This window comes from Pelecanus crispus, chromosome 11 (genome assembly GCF_030463565.1).
Source record: "Pelecanus crispus isolate bPelCri1 chromosome 11, bPelCri1.pri, whole genome shotgun sequence".
Taxonomy (NCBI): domain Eukaryota; kingdom Metazoa; phylum Chordata; class Aves; order Pelecaniformes; family Pelecanidae; genus Pelecanus; species Pelecanus crispus.
Window position 1 is genome coordinate 26,526,872 of NC_134653.1, and position 13,564 is coordinate 26,540,435.

Consider the following 13,564-nt stretch of genomic DNA (forward strand, 5'->3'; position numbering starts at 1 on the left):
GCCGTCCGGGGCGCTTCCCTCGCGGCTCGCGCGTGCGCGGCGTCCCCGCTCCTCGCGCTCCCTGAGGCGGCGGCAGGCGGCCATGGCGGCGGCGGCGGCGGCGCTGCGGGCCCGCGGCGGCGGGGCGTCCAGGGGTGAGGGCGCCGGGCTCGGCCCCGCTTCGCCGCGGCTGCTCGGGGGGGCTGCGGGGCGCGCCAGGGGGTGGGCGGGGGCCGCGGCCCGCGCGGAGGGCGGCGCCCCGATGCCCTTCAGGGCCTGAGGCGGGTTCCCTCAGCCGCGGCGGGCGCGGTGCCGCCCTCCCGCTGAGACTCTGGCCCGCTGTGCCCCGGCTGCGGTCCCGGATCCCGCGGCACCGGGGCTGGGGGAAAAGTGTCCCTCCAGGGAGGCCCCAAGCCGCGCTGCATGAGTCCCGCCTCCGGCCGGGTCTTTCTGGGCCGGTTTCGACCCCTTTCCCCCGGGCGTGAGGGAAACAACGGCGCTCCGTTCCTTTCCCGCCTTTCAGCACTGGCCTTTGGGTGCCTCCGCCGACTGCACACGGTGTACCAGACCGCGGAGCTGCCAGAAACCCACCAGATGCTGCGTCAGACGTGCCGGGACTTCGCGGAAAAGGAGCTGATGCCTCTCGCAGCTCAGCTGGATAAGGAGCACCGCTTCCCCGCCGAGCAGGTGCGTGCTGCCCCCGCCGGGAGGTGGGCACGGGAGAGGCGGGCTGGCTCGTTCAGAGCCTGACTTAGAACCGTGGAATCATTGAGGTTGGAAAACACCCTTAAGATCATCAAGTCCAACTGTAAACCATAAACCTTGCTTTAAGTGCAAGCCTAATTACTTAAACCTTACCCTTTCCTCCGGGGAGGGAAAATGCATTGCTTATGCTTACGCAAAGCGTGATATCCTAACAGGGAAACAAAGAAGGAAATGTAGGTGCCCTGATCTCCTGACTTCCCTCTGCTGCTGCAGCAGGACCGCTGGGGCCTGAAGCAAAATGTACATTAAGCTCTGGTTTAGCAGAAAATTGAAGTTTAGACCAACTTAGGGAGAGTTCTTCAAGTGTGGAGGTTCTAATGCTTACAGGACATTTTGAGCTCTTTACCTTGGCTTGTGTTTCTCTGTATCTGGCGATCTACCATTGCATTTTCAGTTCTCTTACTGACTTTACTGTGGGCTATAATGCAACTGACTTAAAAAATCAATGAAATACTTTTATAGACTGCACATAAACGTAAAAATGGTTTGTAGCGAGGAAGCATAGATAGCCTGAGTGCATTTCAGATGGTGAAAAGAAGTGATCAGGAGATAGGAGATTCATGTTGGTCATCCTCTAGGGCTGTGAAGAAATTGAGATTCCAGTCAAACCTGTGACTTCTCTTGTGGAAAGCAGTACAGACACAGCAGTGCATTCTGTGCTGCGTTGAGCAGACTAACTCACCTGTTAGAGAAACAACACCTGTTTCACTGCAATGAAATACTAAGCTCCGGGAAAAACATGTACTGTTATGTTAGCCAAAAGGCTCCAAGCAAGCACAGTCAGAGGCATGCCAGTTTTGTCATACTCTTTCTATTAAGGAATAAGGAAGATAACCAGGAAAGTCATGCTCTAAGGAAGAAAATACTTTCCCCTCTACTTCACTGTTCTTACCTGAGAATTTTACATTTGATTTTGAGTCTTTTCACTTGAATATGTAGGGGAAAATTCAAAATGCAAACAGTGTTTATTAATATAAGCAACATACACAGAACTAGTTAGTGTTTTTTGTTCATCCTCTGGATTTGATGTGAAGGACTAGTGTTTTGGGTGCCCATACAAGAGGGAAGATATTTGTTTAAGAATTCCTTCTCAGTCCTATTAAAGCAAGCAGAGGCTGGTAATACGCTTATTTCTGAAACGCTAAAAGCTTGACATCTTAAATATAAAAACGGACGAAAGCTTGGTTTTTCTCTTGTATGTTGCCAAATGTTAACAGGAGACCTAGAGTGAGACCTAGAGTTGGTGCTCTGAAGAGCTTATGGTTAAGAAGCCAGGGGTCCAGCTGAGGAACTTGGGGTAGAATAATTTTGAATGTAACCAACAATTAAATTCTCTGGGAAGCAAGGCCTGGCTTTAATGGGAATGAAAAAATCACCTTCTTGCAAACTGTTCTGTGGGTCATTCATTCTGTAAAATTCTTTCCTTGTGCAGTCCTAGGCTGAAGCTCAGCAGATGCAAAGGTAAAGTTCTAATGATTTTTATCAGCTAGATTTCCCATTGGGAGCTTCCTAGTGACAGGAGACGCACAAGGGGGAAGAGCTTTGGCGGGAGGCTGAGGAAATGCTGGTGGGGTTGTATCTCCCTGTTTCACCTTCAGAAGGCTTCTTCCTTCCTGGTACTGAAGAGAGCTCTTTAAATAATCAAGAGCCTTGTCTTAGGCATCAGTGACTGTGTACAGCTCTTGTTGAAGTCATCGGGACCTGGGGACACTTATCACTTTGTACAGTCAGATTCCCATTTCACCAGGAGTTGTGCACATCTTTTCTTCCATGTGTAGCCCTGCTATGACCTGTCTTTATCTCTGTGTACCTGCGTCTATGTGCTGGGACACTGGTGGTGCAGAGGATCTTACTTCTCTGTTCCCTACACGCAGGTGAAGAAGATGGGTGGCTTAGGGCTGCTGGCTATGGATGTGCCAGAGGAGTACAAAGGAGCAGGCCTCGACTACCTGGCCTATTCCATTGCCGTGGAGGAGATCAGCAGGGGCTGCGCATCCACGGGCGTCATTGTCAGTGTCAATAATGTAAGTGTCTCAGGTTGTGTGTGAGGGACAGGCGTGGAACCGAGGGGGTTACTGGAGGGGAGTGTATGGGAGAAATGGGATCTGTTCCTGTGGTGGGTTCTGGTGTGTTGGAGAGCACTTAGACATTAGGGAGTTACTGGACGGCTTGGACCTTTGAGAGGCACTAACTCAGCTCTCAATTCTTAAAGTCTCTGTATTTAGGGCCAATACTCAAGTTTGGCTCTGAAGAACAGAAGCACAAGTGGATTGCTCCCTTCACCAGCGGAGAGAAAATCGGATGTTTTGCCCTTAGTGAACCAGGTGATGTGACTGTTACTGTTCCTGTTGCAAAGAACATAGGGTAGCTTCTTCTCTTAGTTGGGTTTGGGATGGACTTTAGGTCTGTGAAATTTTAAGTTTCTAGAAAGGTGGTTTATAGCAATTCTGTGTAAATGAAGTCTCAGTGCCCAAGGTATTAACTGCCGTCCCCGTAGTCCACGCTGAAAATTTTCATCCCCTCTGTGTGAGCAGAGCTCTGGAGATGGACACATCTTAGACACATGGGCCTTTCCCCTTCCTGTTTGGGTCCTCTGGGAGGGACGGTGCTGGCACTACCGCAGTTACAAGAGGTGCCGTAAGCTGACGGTGGGGGTGTGGGCAGGGCGTGGGCTGCGCCCCAGGCTGCCACTGATTGCCTGAGTTTTGTTTGCTGGTGCCTTGCTCAGGAAACGGCAGCGACGCAGGCGCGGCATCCACGATGGCACGCCTGGATGGTGACGAGTGGGTTCTGAATGGCACCAAGGCCTGGATCACCAATGCCTGGGACGCCTCAGCCACCGTGGTGTTTGCTACTACGGATAAATCCCTGAAGCACAAGGTGCGTTCAGTGGGTCAGTCAGGAAGAAGGGCCAGGAGTAAAGGAGCTGTGCAGGAGAAGCACTTTGAAAAGGCTCTGGGGACTCTGTTTTTAGAGCCATGCAGGCATTGAGCAGAGGAGGGGCTGATGTGCGCTGGCTTTGTTCTGTCTCGGCTCTCCCCTCCCTTCTGGTTACCTGGACATGTAGCTCCTGTGAAAAATGTTTGGAGGAAGCCTTTTGACACCCAGGAAAATGGGAAGTTGGCGCCGTTCCTAAGAGTTTGGGTCTTGTTGTAGGGCATTAGCGCGTTCCTGGTTCCCATGCCAACTCCTGGGCTGTCACTGGGGAAGAAAGAAGACAAGCTGGGAATCCGAGCCTCTTCCACTGCCAACCTGATATTTGAGGACTGTCGGATACCCAAGGCCAACCTACTGGGGCAGCTGGGAATGGGCTTCAAAATCGCCATGGTAAGAGATGGATTGAGGTGCAGCTGTGGTTGTGTAAAGCCGTAGTTCCCAAGGTTACCATTTTCAAAACCATTTTCAGACTTGGGATCGCTTTGGTGAGACCTGCTAGCATAAGCTGCTGTTCTGTGTAACATTAAGCTCTTGACCCTTCTTGCCAACATGGGAGAAATCATTCATAGAGCTTGATGAATCATTAATTACCGTAGATCCTTGACAGCATTTTTATTATAGACTCAGTGTGGCAGTTCTCAGATGAAGGAATGCCAATGTTGCTGAGGCGCTGTGTGAGCAGGGTTGGTGTATTTTAATTTTTCTCCTCTCCCAACCCTCTCTTCTTCCAGTTTGTATCCATAGAGGAAGGGAAAACATGGCATTTTCCCTCAATACTTTGGCAGAGAAAAGCTGTCCTGGAGGCATAGCCCAACCTCTGGATAGTGTCTAAAGGTGGATGAAACCTGAGTTATGGCACGTGTGTGACTTCTGAGGAGGAGCCAGGCAGCCGTGGAACAGCGCGTTCCCTGCAGTGACGCGCTCCCCCTTGGAAGTGTTCATTGCTCTCCCTGTAGGGGCAAAACACCATTTGTTGGCCTGACTTTTTGAAAAGGGCTGAGCTCCCTGGAGACCAGCCCCTTCCATTATGTCCACAACTAAAAGAATGCATCGGTCACCAACCACTTTTTTAAGGCACTCAGCCTAGGACTGAGAAGATGAAACCTTTTCTCACTGTGCTGTGAATCCTTCCTGTGCACAGTGAGGCAGGGAAGCAGTTAAAAGCCTAATGGGCAGGTGTTTGAGGTAAGTCAGGTTATTGACTCAATTCACTAGTCATTTTGAAAAATGTTTGCTTCAGGGTGTGTACTAATGACAAGGGTAAAGAGGAAAACTGACCAGATTTCCTTTTTTTTTCTTTTTTTTAGTTAAAGTAAAATCAGTCGCACAGTGAGCCAGGGGTCTAGCTGGGGGGTTCTTTTCAGCCCCTTCCAGAGCAGATGCTCCTCGTGCCATTTCCCTTATTTTGCACCCCCTCTTTTTTTCCCTCCAGCTAATAAGAAGCAATAGCTCTCCTTTCTGCTTTCCTTCTTGTACCCCTGGCTTCTCTCTGCAGTGCCCAGTGGATTTTATAGCTCTTTATTCCTGCATAACCGGGAATATTCTGAATCAAGGAGGTCTGACCAGAGGATACTAAGGCTACAGCAGCTTCCCAGCAAGAGAAAAAATGTGAGTGTACTGTTTTTGATCAAGGACGACTTAACACATATATTTTGTGTCTTTCACAGCAAACTCTGGATGCAGGAAGGATTGGTATCGCCTCGCAGGCTCTTGGAATAGCACAGGCAGCTCTGGACTGTGCTGTGGATTATGCTGAAAAGAGAATGGCCTTCGGGTCGCCCATCACAAAGCTACAGGCAGTGCAGGTACGAGCTAGGCGGATGGGGCAGTTCCAGACATTGCTGGTGCAAGGTTCACGTGGGCTCTCAGGCGTGGCTTCAGGCAAGCTTTGCAGTGTCTGGGATAAACAAGGTAATAATCTCTGTTTTCAAACACCGTTAAAACTGATTGTTGGGATGGAGGCACTCCTTTTCTAGCAGTACTGGCCTCAGCCGTGGGAGACGCCAGCTGTCTGTTCTTGTGCGGGCAGAGGCTGCCACCTGCAACAAAGGCAGTGTTTGTCGTTGCAGTTTAAGCTGGCAGATATGGCTGTGGCCTTGGAGGGTGCGCGCTTGCTGACCTGGAGAGCAGCTATGCTGAAAGACAATGGGAAGCCCTTCACAAAGGTATTGCCACCCCTGCATTTGTCTAGTGGTGACAGTGCTGGGCACAGGCTCAAGGCAAGAAAACTGTGCTACGCACAGCATCGCTGCGTTCAGCTCCTGCCCAGCCAGCACTGTTGGTGCTTAACCCACCAGCAGGTACTGGACTCTGCTGTCTAACCTCAGGCAGCCTGCTGAGCCGACTCCTGGTTTTAGCCAAGGGGAGAGGGGTGGCCACTGTCAGCTAGCACAGTCCTGTCTCTCTGCACAGCTGGTCTGTGAGTGCTCCAGCTCCTGGTGCGAGTGAGGTGTTCCTTTTTGTGATAGCTGCACCCTCAGTGATGTTTTCCTTCCCTAAAGGAAGCAGCGATGGCCAAGCTGGCTGCATCAGAAGCTGCAACAGCCATCGCGCATCAGGTAATCACTTCAATTGTCGTCGCTGATACACAGCATGCTGAAAGGGAGATTGCATTGTTGTACAGGTGCTTGGGGATGGTGGGCTGGAATGTACTAATTTTTTTTTTTTTTTTTTTAAAAAACCAAACCAACCCACCTGCATGGCTGAAGCTGGTTAGCACAGCCATCTTGCTAGATTTTGCGGGGGGAGAGGGGTGTGCAGGGATTTATGCTGGCCTGTGGAGCTGTATTATTAAAGTCGTCTTGTGCCTGCTGCTGCCCAGGGCAGTGTTAAAGTTTTGAGCGGCATCAGCGATGTGGGAGGACGCACTGGGTGCACCAGTCAGGACTAGCAGTAAGTTTGCAACATAGTGAGCAAATGGAGCAGGACCTCTGGTGTCTGCATTTATTTTCCTCTGTCCTTAATAAAAGTGTCTTAGCTGAGTATGGATCACTAACAGATACCTCTGAAGCTCTTCATTCTCTCTCTGGGACATCAGTATTACTCCTACCTGGCTCAAATCTCTGTATTCCTCTGATTGTAAATGGGCTGCAGTCATCCCCATGTGTGTCCGTCCTCCCTCCCTCCCCAGCTATGCTTGCAGTAGGCTTAGCTGCTTTTAAGGTGGTTGTGTTCTGTAGAAAAAAAAAAATTCCTTGCCCCTGCTTCCTTTCTAACCTGCCATCTTTGTTTCAGGCCATCCAGATCTTGGGTGGGATGGGCTACGTGACAGAGATGCCAGCAGAACGCCATTACCGCGATGCTCGTATCACCGAAATCTATGAGGGAACCAGTGAGATCCAAAGACTGGTGATAGCAGGTCAATTGCTGAAGGCCTACCGTAGCTGAAGAAGCCGACTAGAGCAAGACACCACCCCAAAGTGCCTCGTAATGGTGTGCAACAGTGATCGAGTCTTGGTCCTCTTGACCAGGGCTAATGATAGAAGTTTTCCTCACCAATGAATAACTGATCCTCTTGTTAAAATGTGCTGATTCTTCTTTGGACAAAGCATGGTGGATGGAAGGCGGCATCTAGGTTTCTAAGTGATGGCTATGAGTGCAGGAGGGAGGAGGCAACCTGTCCTTTTCCTAAACCAGAGCATTGTTTTGGTTTGGTAGCAGCAAAATGACTTTGCTGTTCAGTAAAGTCAGCAGCTCTTCTTGTGCGCTTCCCAGCCGCTGCCTGTTTTACAAGGATTTGTCACTATGTGGTACTCGATAACCAGTGCCAGAGTTAGAGGCACGGAGAGACATGACCCCTGTGCCCCGTCCCAGGCTGCGGGTTACATGGCCTCTTCTGATCAGACTGATGAATTTCAGGTATGGCACACAGCTACGTGTGAGCTCCTAACTGGATACAGGCTGTGCCGAGGGAATCCTTGCAGCAGTGCACTTTTCCCTACTTTCAGCAGGAGAGGAGCCAGATCGGAGGGCACCGGGGCTACCTATGAAGATGTAAAAACAAAGGTCAGACCCCACCCCCCTCCCAATCTTACCCAGCAGAGCCCAGCAGCACGCTCACTTCAGCCACTTACACCTGTAGGTGTAAAAGCAAAGGACAGAAAAGCTGCAATGCCTGGGATTGATTTTTCTAAAAAACAACCCACCAAAAAAACCCTCTGCTCCAAAAGCTGCTTTTACTATACCAACAGCTACCCAACAGGAAAGAAAGCGCATGAAGTGGCAGTAACAGCCTTTAATCTCTACACATTTTTTGGGCAGCAACAAGGAAATGAACACATGACATAGAAGATCTTACCAGGAAGCTTTAGCAGTAGCACATATCCTCAATCAGTTATCTTTGGCAAGAAGTGAACTTTTAGAAGATTCAACAGCCAAAAGAAAAGCTCTAAACTCAGGAAAAGATGGAGAGGATTACAGCTAAAGTCTGTATGGTCCATCCCTTGTCCAAACGATGAGTACACTAGAGGTAAATGGTTATTTTCTTGTGGTGCCATTTATTTAGAATTGTGTGGAGAGACAAATAGGAGGATTCTATTACACATAAGAAAGCACGAGGAGACAAATAAAACCTGATTTTTAAAGGACCACTAGTCCCCACTTTCTTTTTTTTTTAATGCAAACGTGCATTCATTTAGCATATTTTCTTCCAGTCACAAGACACAGGAGCATAAACCACCAGGGCCTGCACGCACCAGTTCAGCCACCGCCCTGCGGTGCAGCGGGTGCTCGCTAGTGCAGCTGTCCCCGCAACACAGATAACCCCTTGCAGGGCGCCGGAGGGCAAAGTCTTGAATTTCTCCTTGCTGCTCTCACAAACCTAAGGCTTAACACAAATGGAGCCAGGCAGTGAATTCAACAGGTGTATTTCTACTGGAAAATCACTGTAATGACTGTGAATGTTTTGTAAATTATGGAGGGCTTCTAGGAGTGACAGACACTTTTCTAGCTTGATTTCAGCCCTTATCATTGCTTTGATGATTGCTGAAGGCTCACATCTATGATTGTGTTAGGAGAAAGTGATACTATTTTACACTTACTTCTCCTTGCAGCCACTGACCTAGAACAGGAGCTGCAGGGCTGCTCCCTGCAAGAAAGTGAGGACTTCAGGAATGCAGAGTTACTGCTCTGTGCTCATCTTCATGGACCTTGTCTGCTGAGGTCCAGCTGAACCCCCAGTGACCCAGAGCAGTCAATCACACTTAGGCCATACCTGCTGCACCGTTTACCGCTCTCATCTAGCTGCTTCTTAGATCTGCTCTACTGTACCATCAGCACGTTCAGACTGCTCCTCTTCAACATTACACCTCCTTCATTTACCAACTCCAAATGACTGTAGCTTCTCTTCTCCAGAGCAGAGTGAAATTTCCCCTGTACATGCACCATGGCTGAGCTAAAGGGGAGAATATAGCGATGAACACCTCAGCTGACAGAAGGTGGGGGGGGGCAGCATCAAGTAATTGCCTGTTCTTGGGGGAGGCCGGCTGCTGTGCCTGTGACCAGAGCCTCCTTTTGGGAATGCCTGGATCATGCACTGCGTGCCTCATTAACAAGCTTCTTGCTAGCTCTGACATCAGTGCAACAGCTGACCTGCCTTACAACTGCAAACTTGATGCTAACTTGCTGAGCGCTGCACCTCTGCCATCGTCTGTACCAAATTACACGGCACATCATCAAATTACAGAAAGGGCGGAGCTGGTCAAAAATCACTGGTCTAAGTAGAGCACACCACTCAGGTTCCTGAGCCTAGCAACATCTTAAGATATTCTATTAGAGTTCCCTTTTGCTATTACCTAAAAAAAAAAAAAAAAAAACACCCCACAAAAAACCCACCAAACCATGCTTTAAGGGTGCAAAGTCTCTCAACAAAAGCTTTCCAATACCTTCCTTGCTGCCACAGGTCCAGAGAGGGATCTGTGTTCAAAGCAGCGCTTTGGGGTAGATGGCACGCTGATCCACAAAGCCTGCCCCAGAGCTCCGAGAGCAAAGAGCTGGCTTTTCTCAGAGCAAGATACTGAGAGCTTACGCCTCGCCGCTGCTGGCTGAGAGAATTTTGGCTGTAATGCACGTGCGGCTGCTCCTCAGGGCTGGCACAGAAGAGAACTGCTGAAAGTGCAGAACACAAACAAGTTTTGCAGCATTAAATAGGGAGCTCTTACTGAGAGCCGCCCTCAGACAGCACTAACCTGGCAAGGCGTGGGCAGGGCCAGGCTTTCCTCTGAGAAAAGGATCTATTTACAGGTGAAGCCAAAAGTTTTTATCAGTTTACAAACTCAGCCAACGTTGCAAAGTTGGGGCACTGAGATGGGAAACTCAGATCATACATAAATTAGAAAGAGGTGGGGAAGGAGATAAGCCACAGGGACACTTTTCAAGGACATCATGTTTTTTGCCCCACACTGCTCTTAAGCATTTGTGAACCTGGTTATGAGGCAGACTACTGGGAATGAAGCAGGGGAGCCCTAACTGGAATCCTTTCTTAGGAAACGCAGTTACGTAAAGAAATGAGGAGTTACTTCCCACCCCCCCTGCCTTAGATTTGATATATTTTGTATCATATATAAAGCTCACAGTCTCTTCATGGGAGTTCCCAACAGATGAGAAGAGACGAGCTGTTCTGGGCTGTCACAATAAAATACACGCAGGTGAGAAATATTTAACTCTCCCTGGAGAGCACAGACAGGAGCCACATCCTTCTCGGCCCATCCCCCACCACAAATGAGGAGCTGCCCGGAGTCTGGATCCCCTTCCGAAGCATCGACCTTCCTCGGAGCACAGCGGGACAGGGCTCACCTCTCAATTTCATACAATTTCGAAAAAAACTGAAGCGCTATCTCAGCCTTCCAAGTTTAAGCAGTGTTATACAGGACTACGTGTTCTACATATGTTCTACAGGACTCAGCTGAAATTGCTGTAGTATTGCTTTCACATCAGAATAGTCTCCTCTACTAGTCTTTTCTGATAATGTTATCTATGAGAAAAATGGGACAAATGAAATATTTTTAAATTAAAATTCTGTTTTACCTAAGTTGAGAGCCCGCATTATACACACAGACCTGGCAACAGCCACACATTCGGGTTATGTTGGAGATCTTGGAAAGCGTGAGAAATACCAAATTTTAAAGGCATCCTGAAGTAAAAAAGCAAAGTACCCATAAGAATAACAGGAAGAAGAAAAGGAATAGAGATAAGAAAAATGACAGTGTTGTAACTTGAATGAAAAATGCAGTTTACTACTGTTTAGCTAAAAATTAATTGCAAATTCCACTCACTGCTTGTATAAAAAGAAAAATACTTGGGAGCCTTCCTTCCACTTCCCCCTCCAAGGAGGTCACTACTGAGCTGGGGAAGCCACCCAACCATCAACGTATGTTTCCTAATTGCCTCAATGACTTCTTCCCCTTCTCTCACAGAACATACTGTGCTTCCACACTCAAGACGGGAAACGTTCATCTCGGCAAAAGGCTTCTGAATGTCACACGACTGAAACTGCAGCGCTGGCCACACCGGTGTGCTCCAGAGCCTCTGCAGGCAGCGCAGTACGGCCGCACAGCTGGGCTGGGCACGGATTTGACGACTTCCTGGGTTGCTCCCAACAGGCCAATACAGACACAGAACGACCAGCTTGCATTTTCGATACACTTTACCCATACTGCCTGGCTAGACAACACCAGGTCATTTCTGAATTCATAATGTTTGCAAGATTAAGTGTGACCTTGGGGAAATTTCAAAATACAAACAGTAAATTTTCTAGGCTGACTACTCCCAAAGACACAGCAGAAAACCGACTCCAGAACTGTTAACAGGTTTGTACATTAGAATTCTGGTCCGTGTCCTGACAACTTTGCTATAAACATGCTCTAGTTACCACTTTTTTGCCAGTAGCCTTTTACCTTCCTACAAGAGGGCTTATGTTAGTCAAATAATTATTAAAAATTTTTTTTTTACACCTTTTCAGAAGAAAGGGCTTGGCAATCTCACTGCAGAACTTTGTGTGAAGTAGTTTATGAAGGAGTTCAGCAAAATGTTAAACTGAGGCGGCATAAACAACCGTGCCAGACCCCGCGGGGCCAGGGAACCCTAGGCCCTCGATGGCCTCTGGAAGTCCAAAGGACCCAAAGCAGCTTGTACAGTTTCATCCTCAAGCTGAGAAGATGCGTAGTCGGCCAGGCTGAAGAAACAAGGACAAAAGGTGCGTCTGTGCAGAGAGGGCCCAGCAGCTGAGTACTGAGGTAGGAATCTATTTCTAAGCCCCCCAAATGCTGAGGTTGCTCTAGACAGGAGAGCTGTGGGACAAAGCTTCACAGCTTTAACTTAAAAAACTTAGGAGAATGCTTTTCCTTCTGCAAGTGTAATAGCTTCGTATTTAGAACAGTTATGCTTCAGTTAACCTCTGCAAAGCACCAAAATCCTTTCCCTGCCAGTGGCAGCTGCTGTTCCACCCTGAAGGGGCAGCAAACACTTTTCAGTCCAGTTTTGCTCACCTGGCAGGTGCAAGCTTCCGCCGGGGAAGCGGGGCAGTCAGCTCAGTGCAGCAGGCACTACCTGTGGGTTCAGAAACAAAGTGTTGCAATTACAGCTCTGTCTCTTACCTCAGTGCAAATCAGAAGGTGGCACAGTGTGCAGGAGGGCAATACAGCTTAAAAAGGAAGGCCAAATTTTTTCTAGAAAGCTAAATTAATTCTTATTAAGCATTTGTCAATTATCACTCCTGGAACTTTTTCCAGAATCCTTTTTAAGTGCAGAAGATCATTCATAGTCACGCTTTCCTGGCGGGGACTAAAAAATGCCACTGCAAAACAGAGAAAGGCCTTTTATTTTATTCCAAAGACAGGAGGGAACTGCCAAGAAGCTGAAAGCACCTGAGATGTGCATTGCTGTCAGGTGGGTGGAAGGGCTGGGGAGATAAAGTAGTAGCAAACTGGATCTAAAGACATTACTCCACTGCTTGGAACCTCTGGGCACAAAAAAAACCCCAAAATTCTTTTTTCTCTCTCCAAAAATGCTTGCCAATATTTTATTCACCTTAAGTTTGAGGTGTGTAGTTGAAAACTGATGCCTTTCTGTTATCCCAAGCTGACTGCAAGTCTGGGACCTAACACCTGCTACGAACAGTAAAAGCAGATTTTTAATTAAAAACTATTTACTTCATTAAAATGTGACAGTTGCCTGATGATGAGCACTGCAGGCACATGTTAGAGGAAATGCCTTCAACTAAGTGAAAGATACGAACTTGGGGGCAGGTGGATTAATGAAGTCACATCCCCCTTGCCACACTCGCCCACCCACACTTGCTAAATCTTAGAGCCCCCTGTGCTGCTGCTTACTGTTTCTTCAGATGTTTTACCTGTCTCAGAGATCTGTTACAGCCAGCTCAGAGGCCGTCAGCCCCGTCAGCCCCTCTGCCTGCGAGCAGTGGCAGACCTGCCTAAGAACAGAGAAAGATGTTAATTAACGACAGTACACACACGTGGCTAGACAACATTTTCTACTGCGCTAAATATGCTCTTCTGGTAACATCTGACAGAGCAGAAAGGATCAGATGTTTCACTGAAGCTTCCTTACCTGTTGCAACGAAACTGTACCCCAAAGTAATGTTACTGTTCAGTCAGGTTCATTCTTAAACATTCCTGTTTTTCTCCAGTCAACTCACAGTTACCAGCATCTATCCAACTAACAAGAGCTATGACCTTTCAGGAGAGTTCCCCAAACCCAATTTGGCAGAGTATTTTAAAGGACAGAAGTTCTAGTTACCTCAGTGAAGCCTTTCAGTCAATAAAACAACATAACAGGAACTGCTGGTTTAAAAAAAAAAAAAGAAAATCCACATTTTAACAGGCTACAGGTACAAAGCAGTCAACACACAAACTCCAACCAGTCACAA

The 13,564-nt window shown here is 48.2% G+C and overlaps 2 protein-coding genes across 6 annotated transcripts in view; one reads left to right on the forward strand and one right to left on the reverse strand.

The window, feature by feature from the left end:
• Nucleotides 1–82: 82 nt before the first annotated feature.
• Nucleotides 83–7,082, forward strand: ACADS (acyl-CoA dehydrogenase short chain). The gene is made up of 10 exons (XM_075718179.1): nt 83–134; nt 503–666; nt 2,619–2,768; nt 2,957–3,068; nt 3,473–3,624; nt 3,901–4,071; nt 5,349–5,486; nt 5,751–5,846; nt 6,183–6,239; nt 6,916–7,082. The coding sequence occupies exons 1-10, from the start codon at nt 83–85 to the stop codon at nt 7,066–7,068; spliced, it is 1,245 nt and encodes a 414-aa protein (XP_075574294.1). The 3' UTR covers nt 7,069–7,082.
• A 950-nt stretch (nt 7,083–8,032) lies between these two features.
• Nucleotides 8,033–13,564, reverse strand: part of SPPL3 (signal peptide peptidase like 3) — a 66,621-nt gene continuing 61,089 nt past the window's right edge. For 2 of the 5 annotated variants that reach the window (XR_012831470.1, XR_012831466.1), the window contains 4 exons: nt 13,435–13,478; nt 13,028–13,108; nt 12,165–12,225; nt 8,033–8,068 (listed from right to left, as the gene is read on the reverse strand). The gene's annotated coding sequence lies outside the window, so the exon portion shown is untranslated. Of the gene's footprint in view, nt 8,069–10,776; nt 10,811–12,164; nt 12,226–13,027; nt 13,109–13,434; nt 13,479–13,564 lie in introns of those variants that run through there. The other 3 variants (XR_012831467.1, XR_012831469.1, XR_012831468.1) reach the window with 3 other exon arrangements.

Bases quoted from the DNA above. Each gene is read 5' to 3' on its own strand.
- ACADS (XM_075718179.1), top strand. From the start codon at position 83: ATGGCGGCGGCGGCGGCGGCGCTGCGGGCCCGCGGCGGCGGGGCGTCC. The intron at 667-2,618 runs GTGCGTGCTGCC...CCCTACACGCAG, and splicing joins ACCGCTTCCCCGCCGAGCAG to GTGAAGAAGATGGGTGGCTT. The intron at 5,487-5,750 runs GTACGAGCTAGG...TTGTCGTTGCAG, and splicing joins CAAAGCTACAGGCAGTGCAG to TTTAAGCTGGCAGATATGGC.